Consider the following 23,152-nt stretch of genomic DNA (forward strand, 5'->3'; position numbering starts at 1 on the left):
GAAGCTAAATCAGTCCCGATGCGCCCCCACCGTACAAGCACAGAGCAGATACAGTGGCACCACCAGGGGGCAGTAATGAAACGATGCCGTCATTTCCACAACCTTTATTTAAAAAAAATAAATACAACTTCATGTTTACTTTCTCTCAGCAAAAAACGCTTAAATATGTAAATTTGTGCTATAAAATCATTTTTATGTTACAAAGATTAAAAAAAAGAGTGTGCAAGTCATCTTATTTAGTAAGAGCTCACTTTTGCTTAGGACATTTTGAAAATGACCTCTTGTTTTACAGCAGGGGTGTTCACTCTTTTGATATTTGTCAGTTGATAAAATATATTTAACAGCGACAAAGCCTATTATTAAAGTGGAGGCCATTTTAAGGAGGATGATCAAAGGTTATTTTTTGTAATGATGAACACGTTTTGGTTTGATTTCAGCTTCCTGTCGAATTGTTGAATTGGGAATTTGGTAATAGATGGTATGTTATTATCCGGCATAACCTAGCTGTGAGGCCTGGGTGCTAACCACTCGTTCAGCGTGCAGCCCTTATATTGTCATATATTTGGAATGTGGGAGGAAACCGGAGTACCCGGAGAAAACCCACGCATGCACTGATAGAACATGCAAACTCCACATAGAGATGGCCGAGGGTGGGATTGAACTCGGTTCTCCTAGCTGTGAGCCCTGCGTGCTAACCACTCGCCCGCCGTGCAGCCCTTATTTGTCATATATTTGTACATTTGAAGCCCAGTTTTGTTGGTTTTGTTTACTAAATTATTTGTTTATTTATATTGTTATATATTTATTGTTATAAAATATAATAAATAATATTATTATACCGATTTAATCGCATTTTTGAGGGCCTGAAATCTCGAAAATGCATATCCCAAACATGAGCCCCCAAAACTCACTGGGTAGCACCTCCTTTCATTTTTTTGTTAAATAGACCCTGCCACCATTTTCACAGACCCTTTATCACCTTTGGTGGAGATGTCGATCATGACAGGACGCACATAAATGTCCTAAGAACTCCAAAATAAACAAGAAGTCGGCCATTTTGGTTTCGGGCGGTGATTGCAGGGCGAAAACAAGTGGTTGCATTTCAACAAACTAGTCCTTGGCACTTTGACCAAATGAGCATAAATGAAAATGACAGATACGAGACGGACGGGTGATCGGGTTATATCAAGAACCTTTGTAGGCTGTTCTGTAAGATGTGGGTGGGGCATGGCGACACATTTTGATGATGAATCAGCGAATTCGCCATTAAAAATGAATAACTCATTCCACAAGGTCAGATCTTCATCATAGTTGGTGGATGAAGAAAACATTCGAAGCCATGCATACAGTAGGTCACTTCCTGTGTATGTCTCAGCGCCACCCAGTTGCAACAGGAAATGAACCCTGAGTTGTGTCCAGGGGCAATTTAACGTTGCTTGGAGCTTTGTATCGTACCAATAAAGGCCAAGAACACCCCCCCTTTAGAAGCTGAGAGGCTACTGTACAAGTAGTCGACAAGTTTATATACGACCAGAAGACCCCCCCCCCCATGTGTTCCAGGAAAATGAAAGTTATTCATGGAATTGTAGTTTTTCATTCTGAAAGCAGGTGGAGCTCCCAAGAGGCTTCTCATCTTTGCCTCACCTGAGAGCTGGAGCCATGCCGAGTGGGTGGAGCTGTCCCGAGTCCAGCAAAATCCCCCCCAGCCAGTGTAAAAGCTCAGCATACCAGTGGACCCCATCGCCACGGTAACCACTGGTGCCGGTCCAGCTGTGCATCAGCCTGAGTAGCGAGAAGGCCCAGTGAGCCAAGGAATGCTGGTCGACCACCGCATAGCAGGACGTCACCACCCCGCCCACCACTAGTGTTCCCTGCGCCGTCAGCGGGGCGAAAGCTCCCCTCTTCTTTGTCACAGTGATCCTAGCGATCCCCGAAAGACGCCTCCTCCCTGGTCCAATGCCAGCCACAAGCACACACATGCCTGGCCGGGCGGCGGCGGCGTACACCGTCCTCAGGGCGGCGTGGGCTTCTGAGCAGTTCCCCTGCGACACAAACAGCAAGTGCGCGGCGGTGAGCGAGAGGCGGGCACCGTCTTCCGTCTGCACTGTGTAGAAGAACTTGTGGCTCGCCGGGTCATGGTCCAGGAAGGTCAGGACCTCGCTGTAGGCCAGTTCAGCACCGCTGTTGCTGCCAGATAGGGTCAGGACTCGCTCGCCAGGTCGTAGGTCACGCATGAACTTTGGTGGGCCGTTTTCCACGGTGACCAAGGCGTCGCCGGGGAAACAGCCTCCAGATCTGGCCGCCACAGAGTGGTCTGAAACACAACAAAATCAATTCAGTACTTAAAGTTTGTTTACAGAAAGGGGGCGTCTGAACTTTGTCCAATGACGGGGCACTTTGATACATTTTGTACATTAAAGATGCTAAAAGCCGCCCTCTCTTAGCCTTGTGATAAGGATGCCACACCAAGTTAGTGTTCCTACAATATGCCGAAGGCCAACAAAAACCAGGCAGCGGTCCAAATATGGTCACCCGCCACACTTTGGACAACCCCATATGTATTTCTTTCAGCAGTATAGAAGAACCTCCATGGATCTTCATTCATCCTAATGAACTTACAGAATGATTTTTAACCATTTCAAGGTCAAAGGGGGCCTATGGTATTGACTTGTGGACTCCTACAGCAGGTACACACGATAACCCGCACAGAAAGCTTTCTAGATCTTCCAGATTCTGCAACTATTTCTGCAGTATTTCACTCAACTTCCTGCTTCCGACCTGAACGGTCTGTTTAATTCACTCCTCTAGATACGCCCACTTCGCTGTGATTGGTCACATTCCCAAGCGCTCCCGAGGACTTCCAGATACCCAGGTCCGCATTTAGAAAAACCCTGTAAAACCAAGCATGCAGAGCCACCCAAAACTTCTTTCAGACCTCATTATCTGACGCTTTGGCATCGTTTAACACGAGAATGCAACATTCTAACTACATTTATAGGTCAGAAAAGATAGTTTTCATGATAAATACTACGAAACGCACCTGGTGACTCATTTCAGTCCACAGCAAGGGTGACCAAGACCAAGGTGTGACCTGGAAGCTGTTTGGCCCCCACTGTTCCTTTTTTATTGGCTTGTCGCATATTCTAGTACAGGGGTTCCCAAACTTTACCAACTCAGGGCCCACTTGAAAATCTAAAAAATGTCTGCGGCCCACCTCTGACCTATAAACAGTACACAGACGAAATGCTACGTTCTCACAGCACTTAACTTGCTATTATTATCATTATTATTATTATAATAAAGAGTCATAAAGATTCACTTTTCATAACCGCATTCAAGACTGGCATGATGACCAGAGAGCTACATTCCAATCATAAACTGTATAAGGTTCCTAAAATATTGTGACAGGTCAATAACACTCAATAGGTTATTACTTAGGCCTATGATTTTTTTTTTTATTGTGCTATAAATATTTTACAATACAAAGAATTGAAAAAATAATACTTTTTGGATTGCTTTTTGCATCTTTAATGTACAAAATGTGTCCAAGTGCCCCTGAATCCTCATCCTGGTGCAAAAGGCTCGGCCTTTACAGGAATGATGGGGTAATTCTCTGCTGCCCCCTAGCGGCCAGCTGTGGTACGTTGCTTGAATTGTTCTACCATGAACGATTTCATTCCTGGTGTCAATTGTAGGAAAAAGAGAACCCAAAAAGATACCAACTTGATTGGTTGCCCTTGTAATCAGGTCAAGGAATGCGCCCTCGCAACCCGATCTGGGAGGACAGGAGAGAGAAAGTAGGAAAAGAGGGAAAGAAAAGGAGAATCTCAGTTACTACTGGGAGCAAAATGTACTTGAAATGCTGTGCTCTTTCACGTGTGTGCGCGACTTTCAGCACACTCGGGTTACTTTTGCATGCATACAAAGTTGCAGCTTCATCATCATCATCATCATCACGAGAAGGTTAGCAGGATCAAGAATGGGAGGCGGTGAGACCAATGGAGCACAAGATGTTCATGCACAGACAGAAAGTCAGTGATCCAAAAGAGTGAAAGCGGGCGAAGGAAGGAGGAGGCGGCGGTGCAGATTGTTGGGACTTTCAAGGTCGCACACGCTCTGGTAGTCACTACAAGTAATAAGTATTTAAATAAGTATTTGAATCATTGCTGTTTTTGTCAAATTGTGCAGTAGATTTTACAAAGGTTGATCGTAGAAGCTAATCCTGCTGAAGCTACACACCCAGTATATGGTGGAACCTTGGTTAGCGTACGACCCGGTAAGCATGTTTTTCAGTTAAGGCCCAAAATTTATGAGAAAATTGCCTCGGTTTGGGAACATTCAATATGGTGGCCATCGTGTCCAGTTATTAATACACCAGGTGAGTCCACCTCTTATTTTATTAATCAACAAACGGCCTTGGTAGCATCCTATTAGCGTGCTGGTCTATGATATCATCAGCAATTTGACTGTAGCTCTTTGCTAAATAACACAGTTACGCCACAAGTCTCACAAATGTGAACATAAAACACATTTTTATAGTTCTATATGCATAGAACAATTCTAAATGCATATAAATGACATATGAAAAGGAAAAGGTCACCACCTTTTGTGTTTTGAATTATTTCTTGAACTCAGTCGGGTTTCTCATCTTCTTGATCGAAATTCTGGTACTTGCAACTTTCTTTGGCTCCATTTTGGTTTATTTTGCACCCGTGATCTGAATTCAAAAAATGGTGTCTGCGTTGATCTTGCTTAATTTTTTTTTTTTTTGCATTTTGACATTACATTTGATTTTCATGTAATGAAAACCAAATTGTGCAAAAACCAAAGCATTTTTTTCCATAAGAAATAATGCAAACTCAATGAATCTGTTCCAATACAAGTATCGTAACAACAGTACAGCTAGCATGTAAATACTAAACAGGGGTTAGCGTGCCGTCTGCTATTGGCTGATGTACCGTGGCCTGGTAGATTTGGGATTGATTCTATGTATGATCATTATTATGAACTTTTGTTTGTTTTTCATGCTGAGTTTAGTTGCATTGTCATTAGTCCAGGCAACAAACCTACTTCCTGTTTACATTCTTGCCACCAGTAACAGATGGGAGTGATTGCATCTGATTTGTGGCACATTCTGGTATTTGGATATTTGCCATGTGAAAAGGAGGAAAAAGGACCAAGGGCTAAACTCACCTGACTTGACGCTGCAATGAATGTGGGCCTTGGACTCGTAGTAGACCCAGTCGAAGCCCGCCTCCACTGCCAGTCGAGCCAGCATGGCGTATTTGTTCCTGTCCCGATCCGAGGTGGTGATGTCCACCGCCCGACCTTCATAGTGAAGCGACTCCTCAGAGTGGTGGCCGTCCTCGTCCCAGCCCTCAGTGACACGCAGACGGACTCCGGGCCAAAGGTTCATCACGGAGATGGCCAGAGAGTTCAGCTTGTCTTTGCAGCGCTGTGGCACAGATACATGGTTCTGATTCTGGCACACGGACACACACCTTGAAATGTACGGAAAACACGGTGCAAGACAAAAGAAGACGATTAACACGTGTGGCGCAAACTGTGCAACTATGCCTATATTAAAATAAATGCCTAAGTACACACTAATAACACTAATATTAGTTCATGTCTAAAGGGCTCTAATGTTAAAAACACATTTAGATGGTTGTAAACAGGTTTTCCATTTTCCAACAGGTTCCTTTTCCATTTCCACTTTCATATGTTTAAGTCATTTTAATGCACCTTTTACTCTGTTTTTTACTTAACTCTATTGTTCTTCACTGTAAAGCATCTTTGAGTACTCTGAAAAGCTTATGGGTCACAAAAGGCCCCTTGTCCGCACTTTGCGCAACCCTGCTCTAACTGTAAAAATCTTTCATTCATAAATAAGGGATGCTACTAAATTCACGAGGGATTACTGAATATGCGGGGATCCACTATAGCATGTACAATGAAGCTTTATGATTGACACTGACTGACAGACAGGAAGTCTGTTAGCAACTTGAAATATGCAGCAAGGAAAAGCTATACTACACAAATAAAGTTTATTGACAAAGACAATTTGAAGGATTGGGGGTTATGGTCACGTCTGTGGAAGTTGAGAAGTGGGATTAAATCCAACATTAACATGCCGGCGATGATAAGAATAGCTCGCTCTGGTGGCCACAGTTGCCTTTTACACAGCCCGCGGATTCAAACCTTGGTGTTTTCTTTGTGCGGTCAGGCTTCATAAATTAGACACCACGTTTAGCACACATGCACTGTGCTTGTGCACCAAACCGCTGGCTGCGCAAACATCGCAGACGCAGGCTGACAAGACAACACGCACCTTTGCACACCTTCAAAGGTGGTGCGGGTGGGCGGATCAATACTATGTTGGACCCATACTAGTTCTCTCTATGTTTTTTCTCACAAAAAAAGTTTTTGTTGTGTTGTCGATATTGTTTTATAGTTTGCCAATGACGGCTTTGGCGTCAAACAGCCAATAATTTTTGCTTTTGTGAACTTATTTTTCACTATTGACCTTATTTACCTCAAACAATTGTATGCAATTAAACAAAACTGTTGTGGTGTGTTCAAGGACCACCAACAATGTGGGAAATCTTAGCACTTGACAAAAAGACATGATCAGTGAAGCACATAAATGTATCAAATTTGTGAACGTTCTAGCATTTGACCTGTATTATCATATTCAATAACAGATTTCATCTCGCTCGTGAATTTATTGCTTATTTTAAGCTGTAAATATTTGTGACTTTACGTGGTGTAGGAGTCTATAAATCCAAGGTAGTTTCGTAGCCAGAGCATATAAAAACCTGTTTACCTTCTAAATATGGGTTTTAACATTATTAGAACATATTAAAACATCCCTATCATCATATTTACTCTCGTGTTACCCAATATACACTGATGTGAAAAAGTGTTTATTTATTTATATATATATTTTTTGCATGTTTGTCACACTTAAATGTTTTGGATCACCAAACAAATGTAAATATTAGTCAATGACAACACAACTGAACACAAAACGTAGTTCTTGAATGAAACTTTATTATTAAAGGAAAAAAAACAACCCAAAGCTACATGGCCCTGTGTGAAAAAGTGATTGCCCCTAAAGCTCATAACTGGTTGGGAACCCCTTAGCAGCAACAACTGCAATCAAGCTTTTGTGATAACTTGCAATGAGTCTCTTAAAACTGAGGCAAGTGAGGCCTGCAGTTCTTTGGATGTTGTTGTGGGGTCTTTTGTGACCTAAAGCTAATAACTGGTTCGGCCCCCCTTACCAGCAACAACTGCAATCAAGCTCTTGTGATAACTTGCAATGAGTCTCTTACAGTGCTATTTGGCGGAATTTTGGCTGACTCATCTTTGCAGAATTGTTGTTATTCAGCCACATTGGAGGATTTTCCACCATGAAGCCTTTTTAAGGTCATGCCACAGCATTTCAATAGGATTCAGGTCAGGACTTGGACTAGGACACTCCGGAGTCTTCATTTGGTTTTTCTTCAGCCATTCAGAGGTGGACTTGCTGGTGTGTTTTGAATCATTGTCCTGCTGAAGAACCCAAGTTGGTTTCAGCTTGAGGTCATTCGTCTTCAGGATTGTGTGGTAGACAGCATAATTCATGGTTCCACTAATCACAGCAGGCCTTCTCGGTCCTGAAGCAGCAAAACAGCCCCAGACCATCACACTACCACCACCATATTTTACTTTTGGTATGATGTTCTTTTTCAGGAATGCAGCATTACTTTTTAAAGAGTATTTTAACATGAAGATGTTTTCTGGCAAAATTGAGATGAAATTGAGATGTTCTTTGTGTTCCGCGGTGGTTTTGGTCTTGGAACTCTGCCATTGCAGACCGGTTTTTGCCCAGTGTCTTTCTTATGGTGGAGTCATGAAAAAAGACCTTAACTGAAGCAAGTGAGGCCTGCAGTTCTTTGGATGTTGTTTTGGGTTTTTTGTGACCTCTTGAATGAATCGCCGCTGCTCTCTTGGGGTCGTTATGGTTGGCCGGCCACTCTCTGGAAGGTCACCATGTTTTCGCCATTTGTGGATGATGTCTCTCACTGTGGTTTGCTGGAGTCCCAAAGCTATAGAAATGCCTTAGTAACCTTTTCCAGACTTATAGATGTCAATCTCAGTTATGTTTTAACGGGAGGCAATCACATTTTCACACAAGTGTAATTTAAAAACTGTATGTATTACAATATTATAAATATTTAAATTTGTCTGATGATTCAAAAAATGTAAGTGTGAAAAACAGGCAAAAAAAAAAAGGAAGGGGGCACATCACACCGCTGGAGCATCATATCGTTTAATAAATTGTTAAGAAATGAGTTTGTTGATCATTTTCTCCCTTGTGTTTCATTCTGGTTCTAATCATGATCAGCATATTAAAGCCAAAATCATTCAAAAATCTTGAAAAATGCCAAGTAAAAAGTCTGAATATCGGTCATAATGACGTTGCATATACTTGAGACTGGATGGATGCTGAAATCGGCATCCTGGCCCCACCCTACTATCTCATCAGTGAGTGAACGATGGCTGTGGAATCTGCTGACAGTTTGACAGTCTGCAGAGAGTTTCTCAGTCGCAATGGATTTGTCTGTGGTCAACTTGGACATTTGTGTCGCCACAAAAGTGATGAAGTGGGGTCTGGAACAGGGGCGTCTGTATGTGCAGCGGCGCGCAGGAAAAGCGAATAAAAAAAAACCCAAGAGGTGAAAAATTCACTTTCATTAAGGCTTCAAAAGGGGTGAAATGCGCTATTTCTGTCCACGTGTGCTGCGAAAACAAGCTAAAAGTAACACGAAACAGTCAAAGCCTCACTGTGTGCTGTAACGGTGGAGCTCATAAATTGCGAGCTGGTCAAAAGCGTGGACATGCTGCAAAAAAACACAACAACCCCTCGGTCTGCGTACGAGTGTCTTTTCCTACAATGGTGATGTAAGTCGAGTCTTACTGTAAATCGGAACTTAAACCTAACTCCTAAGTCCCTCAGACTGTACACAGAATGCATGAAGGACATATAAAATACAGTGTTGCCTTGTTTATTACGGTTACTTGGTTCCAGGCCCATTAAGCTATTTAAGACATAAACAATACTTCTGCTCGTGTGTTGCTGTAAATGTGTCAGGGGGGCCGAGTGTGTGTTGGACAGGAAGTGACGTCAGAGGTTCAGAGGTGAGTTTTAGCTTGCCGTAAGTTACGGCCGCAGGAAAAAACGTATTTAAAAAACCCAAGAGGTGAAAAATTCACTTTCATTAAGGCTTCAAAAGGGGTGACATGGGCTTTTTCTGGCCCGTGTGCTGCGAAAACAAAAGTAACACTAAATAGTTAAAGGCTCACTGTGTGCTGTAACATTGTTGTGTAAAATGTCTTAATGCTACTAAAATTAGGTTATTTTTTCCTCATAATATCATGGTATAATCACACAAGGCACTGAGACCACTACACTGCATAATTATCACTGTCGACTTTGACTTTTCACTTTCCTTCTCTTGGGAGACATTTTGAAGGTCAAAAGGTCAACTATGAGCAAATGTGACATCCTTCCTGAATATACGGACGTAACTAACGTTTTTTTGGGGGGGGGGTTTAAGTTCGAACAAGGAAGGCAGGGAGGGAATGGGACGGGACAGGAGATGATATTTCTTGCAGTGTACACAGGTCAGGATTCCCCTTACCTGTGCAAGAGTGCAAGAGTGATTTGTCTTTAATTGGCTGACAAATTCTTATTATTACAAATTATTTCATTACACAATTGTGTGAAAAATAAGTAAAGCAATAAACTTTTGTCTATTGTCTTCAAATCTTTTGGCTTTTAGCCCCCAAACCTCTCTGAGGAATGTCAGAGGAATTTGCAAACAATATAACAATATCTATATACAACAATGTAACAACATGCAAAACACACACTACACACAATGACAGTCTCTGCACGCTGGTATCGATTCGTTATTGATAGCATGACGTCGCTACTATGAACATTTGGATCGATCCACACACCCCCATAAAGGGAATCTGGGAGTCCAACAGACACTGTTGGCTGGTATGGATGTCTCAACCGGGAAGCGTGACGTGAAATGTGTGTCTGTGTTCATCCATCACCAAGTGGTTTGACACAAAGACACAACAAGGTTTATTCGCGGCCTTGAGTCAACAAGGAATGTGGGGAAAAAACGAGATAAGCGCTTCCACGCGTCTCGAGACTGGTCAAAGTGCGCCATGAAAGTTACAAGTGCCGCAAAAGGTGCACGTGTGCGCCTCACCTGCGTCATCATGCGGTCTGCACCTGTGTTCTCCTCATCCTTAAAGATGATGTCGGGGTTGTAGTTCGGGGTGAGCTCCTTGAAGCGCTCGGAGTTCCTCGTTATCTTTCCTTCGTACCTCCCGCTGGCCCCCAGCGTCTTCTCCGCCACGTTGGGGCTGAACTGCTTGTAGGCGAGCGGTGCCAACTTCCTGGGTGAGCGTCTCTTGCCGTAGCCTCGACCCGGCCCGCAGCCCTCGCAGCCCGGCGTCAGGAGCAAGGCGCACGCGGCGAGGAAGGTTATCAGCGTTGGGAGCAGCATTCCACCTGGGACCTCTGACACTTTCTACTTCAGAATGGGGCTAAAAGTGAAGGACTCTTGCCCGAGTCCTCCGAAGTCGCCATTCCCGGTGCGTAAAAGTGTCCACGCGTGTGAGAGGGAACCTGCTTGCGCGCCGCCAACTCCCTCCTTTCCCGAGTGCACTTGGAGGTTGGGGCATACATTGGAGGCTGAGGCATAAATAGGCGAGGTGAGTTTATCTTGGCAGGCGCGTTCAAAGCTGTCTCTCACTGAGACGAGGAGGCGCGCCGCGGCAGTGAAAGGGTGTCCCTGCAGCAGTGTCCCCTCATGGAAGAGGTTCCAACCCCCCCCCCCCCCCCCCCCATCTCCTCCCATCAGTGGCACCAAGTAAAGGTCCGTCTAGGTCTGCCTGCACATGGCCTTTCAACTCAACCCTGGACTTTGGAGCCACAATTTGTTCATTTTTTTTTTTTGGGGGGGGGGGGTCTGGAAACTTCTCACACACACACACCTCCTTTTTGGAATGACATCATCATTCCGCAGGTGAGGACGAACCTCACACCTGATGTCACTTCCTGTATTATCTCCCAATGTTCACTTGAATTCCCAAAGTGCTGCAACACCTTAAGTCAACATCTTCCTGTCAGCCAGAGTTTGCAGAGAGCACGGCCTTTAGGACGGGGGTGTCCAAGTGCTCTCCACCATGGGACACAAGAGAGGAAAAGACAGGGTACTTGGATATCGGTCCCATCTGTTTATATAAAACACACAACTAAAGACAGTCCAATGGGTGGAGATAAGCTTACACAAGCTTGTTTTTTAGTTGTATGGCAAATCTTTTGCCTATAGTTCTGACGCAGGCTGGATTTAATTAGTGATTATTTATTAAAAAATATATATGCAGTGTGCCGAGGGTGTAATTGAACCCAGATCCCCTAGCTGCGGGGTCTGCGCCCTAACCACAGTCCCCATTGTAAAATATATATAGTGTAAATAAAATTATTAGCAAGAAGCTAGGTTGAAATAAACTGCTCCTTTGCAGACATGTTGAATTGTAATCAAATGTAATCAAGTGACTTGTTAACATGTCTGAAACAGGTAACATATCAGGTAGATTATACTACATCTTGATGACCTGATGGGTGGAGTTCCTTTGTTAGCATTTTCAACCGTTGATGTAGCAAATAAGTTCGACATTAAATAAGCAATATCCAAGCAATTTATTGTTAATATTCATAATATGACAAAATGTCTGTGTCTCACACTTAAAAAGATTAAAATCCATCTAAAAGTGATTAAAATGTCCTTTAAAATGACGGTTTGTGTTTCGTACTGCTGGCAGTCATCGGAACAAGCCCACCACTTTCTTCTTCTTTGCTTTGGAAGACGCTCGCTCAGCCCGGCAGGGGGGGACGACAACCTGCAGGGGAGGAATTAGCATTCGATGGAAGATTTAGGTGTTAAAATCTCACACTTATCTACTTTATTTGTGGCGTAAAGAGTGTACACACGTACAGAGCTATTGAAAATAAATAAAACATTTGCTCATGTTAATATATTCATAACATGCTCTCAAATATTTGTTACTATTTGGTGTATTCGCCTTAACATTTTTCATGATTCAAATCAAGATCAACAAATTCAAAGGCACAGGAAATAGCCAGATGCCAAAAACACCCCACAAGTCGCCATGTTTGTTGCATTTTTGCTTGGTTGCAAAATATATTGAGGAGGTCGTGAAGGGACGTTAACATACTCTTATATCCAATGTTTTATCGTTTGCAGCTCATGTCGTTCCTGCTGGACTACCCAGCATACCTTGCAGGCATTTGAAAGTAAGAGCCTTAAGTGTTATGCTCCGTTAGTTGTTGTTTGTCACCCATGTGATAGTATAGTAGATGATTTATGTGAAGTGTTAATTTGCTGTGCATGTGTTGTGTTATTTGCACCGTGGGTATGTCGTGTTTCATGTCCACTCATATGTAGACGACCCCACTGCCACATTTTTTTAACCCAAAAAGTTCCCCCACCTCTGATTTAGCTTTTTAGCTTCCTTCGCTAGTGACCAATGGCAATTGAAGAGAGAAAGGGATGTTTCTGGACTTCAACCTAATATAATCATTCCAAAAGTCACTTTTATTGCAAATGTTGACTTAAAATCGGAAGAGAAAGCCACCATCAAATTACCAGGGGGAGTTTGAAGGGATAGAATCAATAGCAAAATGTGCAGCATCGCCCATCCTCCTCCTTCCACGACCTGACTACATGAGTGCCATACCTGCTGTGCTGTGGCTGAGTTCTTTGGTTCCTCCACTTGACTTGTCTGTTTCTGGTCGCTATCTTCGTCTTCTGCTTCAGCATCTGCCTTATCACCTAACCCAAACACACAAAGGTTTGAAGACTGACACCGTTAGCAAGACAAAGACACAACAAACCTGTGGCTTGTGGGAGGTCAGGATTCAGCGCAACCTGCTGGTCCTGCTCAGACAGTTTGCGCTTGCGTGCGTTCCCATGCGCCACAACCGCAGCGTAAAGCTCCTGGAGGTTGCCGCTGAAGTTCCGGGAGCCGTGATGGTCACAACAAACCAGAGGGAGAGTCTGAATGAGGAGGTAAATGGATGATGGGACAATTAATGCAATCAAGTGAAAGCCGCTTCTCTGTCATTGGTTGCGGTTGTTCTAAAGCCCGATGAGGAACAACGTAGTCACGTGTCCATGAAGATGATGACCATATCCATTCACAACAGGTATCCGTCACATGACTCATTATGTGACACAGATAAACACTCCAGTTGTAAAGTCCTTCTTTCCGCCCCGCAGAAGAGCACAGATCCACCAAATTAGCTCCTCAAATATTGACCCTCAGAAATTGGTGGTCTCCAGCTCGCTGTCGGGCCGGCGGGTCTCCTCAGCACACGTTGGTCAGCCTTCGAGGTTTCGCATTGATTTATTTTTGTGATTTGTTTGTTTAAATATCGTAAAAATAAATGGGGAGGCTTAGTTCTGCCTTGGGCACAGAGGAACCAATGTGCTGAGGGGGGACGAGTGAGCAGAAAGCCCACCTTATACTGTATTTTTATTCACAGTGCCCCCCCCCCCCCATCCATCCATCCATCCATCCCCCAGCCCCTTTTGGAGGATTGGAGATGCCGGGGCTCCGTTTGTTCTGAATATATCATGGAAACATAACACTCCCTTGGAGGAGATTGATAAAGACACTTCAGTCAGAAGCACTAAACTAGGAAGGCTGCAACCCACACAAGGCAAAAAGTTCAATAACCTCTTCCACGCCACTTGGAATGCTCTGTTCTCTCCTCTCGTAACAGAACAAAGTCCTCAGAAGAAACGGAGTAGAAGGAGTGCTCACCTGGAAGCCACGCCTCCAAAACCTGCGCCCTGTGGCGGGAAAGGTAGCGCGAGGAAGGGTAGAGCCTGTTGACGTTTGGCTATTATTAGCAAGTTAGCAGCGCTGATTTTAGAAGCTGTTGTTGTTTTAAAGGGGGGTTGGTGGCGGGTTGCGCTGGGGGTTTGCTGGTGCCGTCGAGTCTCACACTCGCTCACTTCGTCCTGCCCGCTGTTGCCGACCTTGTTTGCTTTTTCCACATCATGTGACCTCAGCTTCCTGCGCTGAATCAAAAAGTCATCTATGGCTTGCCGCTTGAAGATCCCCAAATGAAGATCCGCGTTTGACAAAAAGGAAACTCAACAGGCATCTCGCCGACATTTTGGCGGGGCCGCAACATTGTTGCACCTTGGGATTTCATGCGCTCGAGCAGCAGCATGGCGGATGAAGACACTGCAGAAAAAAACAGGACAATCTGAAGATGTCTGCACTAATGCAGCCCTGAGTGTGCGTCATGAGGTCCAAACCCTTCCTGTTAAGGCGGGATGCTAGGTGGCTACTTGTTAGCATTACTAATGACACATGTTTGATCAGGAATGTTCAAGTCAGGCATCCAAATCCGACATTCATAGCTGATATTGGTTCAATATCAGCACACAAAACAAGTATCGGCCTTCATTTACAATCCCCGATATTGCCACTCCGATACAAGCAGTCTATTCCAGCACTTCTATCCAGCAGCACATGATTCAGCATGCAGGGCCCACATAATCACAACATATGCGTGTGTTAGCGTGTTTAGCAAAGACCATTTTGTCAGTAAGGTCTGAAAAAGCTGAGTGCAGCTGAGTGCAAAACCTGTCATGCACAATTTTCCTGTGGTGGCACAGAACCTGGCAGGTTTCACACAACCAATCTCATCGTGCACTTGAAGCAGCATCACAAAAAACGGGAAGACCACAGCTTTTTCAAAACATCCACCGCTGTTTGAAACATTTGCATATGAGAAGCTCCCACGAGATGGACACTAGTTGTAGCAGAATGGGGTGAGTGATGCCAGGTTTAAACCCTTCACCAAGCACCTTGGTGATCATTTATGCCTATTGTTGATAAAACAACACTGATGATTTCTAGAAGAAGACAACTAAAAAAAAAAGGAAAAATCAGTCATTTTACAAGAACAAAGTGAAAATATTAACAAAGAAAAGTTGTAACCTACAGAGAAAAAGTCAACATTTTGCAAGAACAACTTGAAAAAAATACATATTTCAAGTCAAAATTGAGAAAAAGAGGAACATTCTAATGAGGAAAAAAAGGCAGAATTTAAATAACATTCATTCATTCATTCATTTTCTACTGCTAATCCTCACGAGGGTCGCGGGGGGTGCTGGAGCCTACCCTAGCAGTCTTCGATCGAGAGGCGGGGTACACCCTGGACTGGTGGCCAGCCAATCAGAGGGCACATATAGACAAACAACCATTCACACTCACATTCACACCTATGGACAATTTGGAGTCGCCAATTAACCATTAGCATGTTTTTGGAATGTGGGAGGAAACCAGAGTCCCTGGAGAAAACCCACGCATGCACGGGGAGAACATGCAAACTCCACACAGAGTCGATTTAAATAACAATAAACCCATATTCTGAGAAAGTACAATTTTAGCAACAGTTCTAGTGGAGAAAAAGATTTTTTTAAAGCCGTATTATTATAAGAAACAGGTTGGCGTGCGCCTCCACGTTCGCTGTGGAAGCCTGCCTGATTGTGCCACAAAAACAAATCGAACCGGTTCTGATATTCCGATTCTCCCAAATCATTCTTTTTTTTTAAATTTTTGGTGCCTACATTCTGTGATTGGCCAGCGGCATAACACCTAACAAGAAGAAGCGTCAGGAACTGTTTGTGTGCAACCATTTTAACCATGGACAGTGTGCGACGGCGCGAGCTAGTTTGGCTGAAATTGTGCAAAAAAGAGGATTTGTGCAAAGGAAGATGCACCACTCACAGGATTAAACACCTGCGCATTCATGGTTGATAGAGAGTGCCCCGTTTACGACTCACTAAATGGGACTCCCCCCCCCTCCTCGTTTTTGACGGGCTACTGTATTGTCATACATAGTCCCAGAGAGATGTAGGCCTTATGATGGCACTGTGTTTATATGTACAAGTACACAAGTTTATTCATTCATTCATTCATTTTCTTAGGGTCGCGGGTGTGCTGGAGCCAATCCCAGCTGTCTTGGGGCAAGAGGCGGGGTACACCCTGGACTGGTGGCCAGCCAATCACAGGGCACATATAGACAAACAACCATTCATACTCACATTCATACCTATGGACAATTTGGAGTCGTCAATTAACCTAGCATGTTTTTGGAATGTGGGAGGAAACCGGAGCTCTTCACAAAAGCTATCATTCTAGTTCCACGATTGCCTGAGAACATCCTCACTCGTCCATGTCATTGTATCTCAGGGCATTGAATCGTTCACCACTGGGCTATTCAGGTGGTCTTGGAAGACTTTTGGCTTCTCATTCAAGGAGGCTTCAGCAGTTCATGGCAGATAGGACAGCACTAGTCAGAGAAGATGGTGCAGGATCCAAAGTATTTGTCCTCTAAGGTAAAAAAACAACAATGGTCTTTCAAGGCAGGCCACCTACTCAAGGTAGAGAAACCATCTCTGAACATGCGGGTGAGGCGGTGTCGCACCGGTGTCCATATTGAAAGATTTCAAAATGTAGCCTCCAACAAAGTAATAAACACGACATGATAATCCATTAACCATTGTTGTACTGTAATTGAATGGAATGATAAGACTGCCATTGGCTCCACTGTGTCTTAACGACTGCTGATGGCACCAAAACGGTTCTCATTAGGGCGAGCCTCTACCTAAGGATAAATACTTTGGCTACGGCTCCTTCCCCTCAGACTAGTCTTTAATAATGAACTGATGAAACCTGCTCGGATGAGAGACGAAACAGTGCACTTGCGATTGAGTCAACGCCTTGAGAATAGTTCCGCACTGCCATCACACCAGTGGTGACATTTCAATTCGGCTGCTGATACCTCCGTGGCGAAAACACACAAGCGTCCTATAAAAGCAGTCAGTGCCACACGCCAATACCGAAACCAGACATATGCGTCACATCCCAATGTACGCCACACTGAGGCCCTCTGGGAAGCTGTGTGCGGATAAGTGGGGAGTGCAGGCTAAAAGTCAATGTTGATCTGAACACAGCTGAAGTGTGGCGGCAGAATGGAAGGAAGGCGCTTGAGAGGAAGACCGCAGGCCGCTACTCCGCTGTCCCATCACGGTCACCGCGGAGACGGAAACATTGGTCAAAAAGGACACAAACACACAGAAGTCATTTGTGTGCTGGCAGGTAAACACATCGCAGCGGTAACGGTCGGGCAAGTGTCAAAAGGTGATTCACTCATGATCACAGACTCATTCACACTTGAGTCAGATGCAGCGTCGACGTTTGCAGGAAAAACAAGAAACAAAAAAGGCACAAGGACGTGTAAAGAGTTGACCTTGGCAAACATTGCACAGACTCGCCAAATACCTACACCTGCATTCACTCACACACACACACACACACACAGAGCTAAATCTGCTGTGTGAATCCCTCTTTAGTGCAACCCTCTCTGATTTCAGTCTAATCTGCAAGCGGGGCCTCGTCACAGCTCGGTGGAATTTACCACCAGAAATGAAATTCAAAAGTCTTTGGTCGGGCCGTGCGGCCAGTCCAGTAAGACGAAAAGCGGCCACCGTGGTACCAAATGCAATTGCCTACCACTAAACAAGTTGTACAAGATGTACCTCTTACCACTGAGGTACCCGAGCTGCACTTCCTGATAATAACCTGACTCAACTCTTTGCCGTTTGTCCAAACACCACATGATGCAACTGAGCTTTTGTGTGTCATTAAGATTGAAACATGGAGGCAGACACACCTTGGACATTCCTCGGGTAGATATGAAATGTTAAATCACACACACACACAGAGGAGTCCGGGGTCAATAAAGGCAGAGATGAGAAATTCCACACCTCGGTACAGTAAACACAGCAGGTAGCTGCTATAGGGTTGAGGCAAAGAGAGACCCTGAGCTTCCAGCATGAGTCTTGTGGTCAGTTAAGACAGAACACAACATGTGTGATGTGTGTGTGACCTCTCACCTTTGCCAAGAAGCTGCTTCTGTAGGCGGGTTGGTCAAAAATATCCGTTTGCAGGCGGGCTACACGCAAGACAAAAAAAAAACAAAACAATGAGCATTAGCTACTAAATGTGACACATTTAAAAGCATGTAACTCGTTTTTCAAAAATTACAAAATACAATACAATACAAAACAAAAATTATTTCCAAAAATGTGTCTTGATTTTCCATACGCTGTGTTATGGGCCTAACAAAGTAGTCCATGTATCATTCCACAAAATAAGTTAGGAGATCGAGAAGACCTGGAATCTCCGTTGGCCATTTTCTGTGTGGAATTTGCATGTTCTCCCTGTACGTGCGTGCATTTTCTCCAGGTACTCCGGTTTCCTCCCACATTCCAAAAACATGCTAGGTTAATTGGCGACTCCAAATTGCCCATAGGTATGAATGGTTGTTTGTCTATATGTGCTACCAGTCCAGGGTGTACCCCCGCCTCACCCAGATGGCTGGGATAGACTCTAGCATACCGACGACCCTTGTGATAATTGGCATAGAAATGGATGGATGGACACTATAAACCAGAGGTAGAGAACCTATGGCTCGGGAGCCAGGTAGGGCTTTTTTGATGACTGTATCTGGCTCTCAACCATTTATTACCACAATAAAAATTTATTTTTGCTAACATTTTAAAGTAAACAATCACAGAAATGACTGTTAAAAATAATATTCAAAATCAACAACTTTCTTATGCATTTTAATTCGTCCATCTATATTCTGCTGCAATACGTCCAACCATATCTATCTTTCCTGATGATATTTTCCAGGTCAAACACCAAAACTTGATTATTACTGGGTAATGCTGTAGTCTACCTCGGTCATTGAGATGTCAAAAAAACATGTAAATGTAAACTTTCCTCCTTTAGTCAAATAGCTAAAGCTGCAGAACCAAGCCTTCTGACGAAGATGGCCAAAAGAATGAAATACATCTACGGAGTACGGTGCAAAACTATGCAGCAGCAGAAGTTGTATTAATGGCAACAAGTATTTGATTTATTATTAAACACTGCACTGCTCATGAAAGTGTGCTGGCCACACCCCATTGCCGTGGGGTAGTGTGCCTGGTCTATGTAATTAGAGCCCATTATCTAAAACTGTTGGTCTTACATAAAAATGCACACATTTTATCGCATTCAATGTTTAAAAAAAATGTATATGGCTCTCACAGATACACATTTTAAAATATCTGGCCTTCATGGCTCTCTTCGCCAAAAAGGTTCCCGACCCCTGCTATAAACAGACTATGACCAAGGGATCTTTCAGTCATCTTTATTATCTGTCTGGGTGATTTATTTGTTCATAGAACAAGCATGGTGCATTCAAGTGCATCACATACTTGAACGTTAGGTGAAAATGATGTGTGTGTTAATGCTAGCATGTATTACCTTGAGGTTGTGCACCTAACAAATATGAATATTATCACTCAATAACATCATTATACCTTATCTTTATGGATTCCCACATAATATCAGCACTTGGGACCAAATATGAATATGTTGTACTAAGCATGCAGATGAAGTCTTGAAGATGTTTGTATGCTTCACTGCTTTCCATTTCAGTCTGTGTGGTACAGATAAACAAATACACCCAGGGCTTGTTCCTATTGCAGCGGTGGTTGAAAAGTGCAGTTAGCCAGAAACAATGGAGAACAACCCGGAGAAAAATCACAAACGGGGAGAACATGCAAACTCCACACGGAGAATCGAACCCAGGTCTTCCCAATCTCCTGACTGTGTGGCCTACATGCTAACCACTGTGCGGCCCCATTTTAAAAATAATACATAAAAATAACACATATACATACTAATACAAGGTATCTGTGTTGATATCCGTCTTGAGAAGCAGGACGTTATTGGTTATCGGTATCAGCTTGAAAATAAAATGAGGCATCCCTAATTAGAGTAATGTTAAATGTTCATTTATCCATTTCATTCATCATTTTTATGGATTTTGCTTTTTTTCTGCATGTAAAACTAATTATTCTCTACCAAATGTGTGATTGGATTTGCATAATTTCTGATGGGAAAATGTCAGTTGTGTTTTTTTCAACTTTTGTCTGACCTTTTGGAGTGAATTAATGACAAAAACTGAGGTTCCGCCATATTTCTATATCGGTATCATCAAGAAAAAATGGCCAAAGGTGATTGTACATTGTACCTGACATTTAACTGGCACTGAAACACATTGTTTGCATTGTGTACCTCTGCTGAGAGTGGCTCCATTATCCTTGTAATCTTGGATCTCAGCATCCTTCCTGGCCAGCAAACCCTCCAACTGATCCACCTGCTGGTGCAGCACGTGGCTCATAGACAGCAGGGGGCGCACCAGGTGGAGACAAACCTTTTAAAAGAAAGGTACTGGTGTGTTTTATGGGCTCCAGCCAACAGATTCAAATTATTTCAGAGAGGAACACAGTAATGTCAAAACAACAGTTTCTGAAGGATTCCAACTCAGTGGGTCTTCTTTACTATACGTACACTGGATTTTCACGCAAAAACATAGATTAATAACTTTTAATTTAGCTTTCAAAAGAAAAAGTCACTTGTATTAAGGCCAATTGCACATCTGGCGAAATAAACTAAAAGCAAACATATCAACACTGTATCATATTTATATCAGTCTGGCTGCTATTATATCATGTATATTTTATAAAGTGGATTAATAGTCTTTGAAAGCAAAGAGGGACTTAAATAAATGCAGACTATACCACAGTGATGGGAGCGGGGGTGCAGCGAAACTCCCAATAGAAGGGCAGCCCTGCGAGTTTACTCTTCAGCCTCAACACCATGTTGCCGCCGTCAAGTCGCATCAAAGAGATGTGAGCTTCGCTGTCATGTGGCCGCCCACTGCCTGACAAATAGGGCTGAACCACCTCGCACAGGTGAGCTAAGAATGCTTTGACGGGGGCTTGCAAGCGCTTGTTCAGCTCCTGGAACGAGCAGATGCCAATTGTCAGCCCAAAAACCTTCACAATCGCTAATCAAATCAAATTGCAGGCCTCTGAATAGTTATCGAACTGAATGAGATGGGAAGAGATTCCCACCACTAATTTACACAGGGTGCATCTTTTCTAATTAATTGTCCTTGGACCTGTGCTCGGCTCTGGATGGCTGCCGTGTGCATCGTCTCCTCCCATACACAGTGCAGGTCAGTCAGCAGGATTCGGCACCTTGTCTCTCCAAACCAGCTCTTGGCGAGCAGATGGCAACCATCGATGCTGACAGGAAGCCATGGACGCTCAAGGAGAACATCAGACGAGACTCCGGTGGCCTCCATCCCAACACACACTCAACAGAGTGTGCTCACAGGCTGCAGATTAGAGGTCCAATAGAGAGGAGAGTACTGGTTATAATTATAAAACCATCAGGAAGCAACAGAAAAAAGTGTTTGGGGTTTTCAGTATTCTTACACCATCATTGAATATCACATAAAACTAAGTTAAACTTTCATTTTTACTGTACAGTACTGCACAGCTATCGTATCTCATGGCACACATAAACACACGATTTCAGCATTCATTAAGGGAAAAATATCACCGACTTTCCGATCAATCACCATTGAAATCACGCTTCATTTTGGAATGATTAGGAAATAGCAATGATAGCTATTTTATTTATTTTAGATCCTGCAGCGTTTATGTGCTTGAACCCCTCTCCCGCTGCATATTCTTGTGGTATACTGAATGTGCTTTTTGGGGTTGTATCATTTCTGTTTAGACGTTGCTGTGTGGTTGCCCTTATGCGCCACCGTGCAGTAGAGACGGTAAAACAAATGTCACTGACAGCTGGACGCGTTCCCGTTTACTTAATAAAAACACGGAGACGTTAATAAACTGGTTTAAATATATAGTTACACTTTGGTGAAGCTGTTCCTCCATTAGGCAACATGTTACAAAGAATGCCGAATGTTTAACGTATCGCGGAAATATATGGATTCCGCAGCGAATTTAAAAGCAGCGTCGAATATTTTCACTTCTACAAAAATCCAGTTGCAACAACTTCAAAAACAAGCTTTTGGTCTAGCTAGTATGACAGAAATTGTGAAAAAAAGGGGGGGGGTACTGACATTAGCTACCAATCCTGCTGCACCTCTGTTGACAAAGAAGATTCCGACACCGACATGAAACAAGTTACATATATAAAGGTTCCGCATTCATATACGAGTTGTGTTAGCACTGCCAGGCATTCCAACTACTGTAATGTATGTCGACTCTTCCATTTTCACCTGAAAATTAAACTACCGTATTTGTGTTATTGTTTCTTGGAGCATTCCAATTTTAATAGTTTCCCGTATTTCAACTTTCAAGTTTTCCAGGAAGTGCAACTTCCGGTCCGCTCGGCAACACTCGGGCAACATCGGCGTATTTACATTCCGTCGCTGGTAAAGTCAAGCATGTTAAATAAAAGAGCACTTTAGCAGCATTACACAGTCGCAGCACAGTAGGTCGGACTGGGTCTTGGGAAATGCCGGAAATGTTTTCTTTTGAGAATGACAATATTCACAGCCTAGAAGAAATGCTAGCAGAAATTTCCACCCATTTCCCGGAAAATGGCCCTCATTTTAATGTTGACACCTGTGTTATATTGTAACTATATTGTTAGATTTGCTATAACGTATTTTAACAAACAAAGTCAAACAAAATGATTGCAGTACTGAAACACGAAAATATTTATTTAGAATTTCACAGTTACAAAATAATTGTTTCTCATTGAATAAATATTTATTTGATTTTTTTTTTCACATTTTTTAAAGTTGCATGAGATACACGACAATACCAGTGACAAAACGTGATATGGCACAGAGAGGACGTTTCTGCAGATGTTTGTCACAAGCGGGATATCAACACCAATATCAACTCTTGTGTGGACTTATACTTGACCAAATACAATGAAGTAGATGTACTTTTCCATTCGTCTGAATCATGCACATATACTTCCTGAGACATAAACATCATGTATTAAGCAGCACAATGAACAACAAACCACACAAGCACAAGCTGTAAGGTATTCTGCTTGAGGTTCCCACAAAAAACACCACAGGATC

General features: G+C 43.2%; 2 protein-coding genes across 2 annotated transcripts; both read right to left on the bottom strand.

The window, feature by feature from the left end:
• Window positions 1-133: 133 nt before the first annotated feature.
• On the bottom strand, window positions 134-10,897 carry LOC131104154 (indian hedgehog B protein-like). The gene is made up of 3 exons (XM_058051030.2): window positions 10,275-10,897; window positions 5,194-5,455; window positions 134-2,314 (listed from the first exon to the last, which is right to left on the bottom strand). Exons 1-3 carry the CDS (start codon window positions 10,572-10,574, stop codon window positions 1,641-1,643), a joined length of 1,236 nt encoding a protein of 411 aa, XP_057907013.2. The 5' UTR covers window positions 10,575-10,897; the 3' UTR covers window positions 134-1,640.
• Window positions 10,898-11,751: 854 nt separating this feature from the next.
• nhej1 (nonhomologous end-joining factor 1) lies at window positions 11,752-22,314 on the bottom strand. Its single transcript, XM_058051031.2, has 8 exons — window positions 22,175-22,314; window positions 21,200-21,418; window positions 20,817-21,038; window positions 20,311-20,449; window positions 18,075-18,133; window positions 12,989-13,151; window positions 12,832-12,926; window positions 11,752-11,973 (listed from the first exon to the last, which is right to left on the bottom strand). Exons 2-8 carry the CDS (start codon window positions 21,383-21,385, stop codon window positions 11,896-11,898), a joined length of 942 nt encoding a protein of 313 aa, XP_057907014.2. The 5' UTR covers window positions 21,386-21,418; window positions 22,175-22,314; the 3' UTR covers window positions 11,752-11,895.
• Window positions 22,315-23,152: the final 838 nt, after the last annotated feature.

The sequence above is a fragment of the Doryrhamphus excisus genome, linkage group LG15 (genome assembly GCF_037039965.1).
Source record: "Doryrhamphus excisus strain RoL-2023G ecotype Guam linkage group LG15, RoL_Dexc_Guam_v1.1, whole genome shotgun sequence".
Classification (NCBI taxonomy): Eukaryota; Metazoa; Chordata; class Actinopteri; order Syngnathiformes; family Syngnathidae; genus Doryrhamphus; species Doryrhamphus excisus.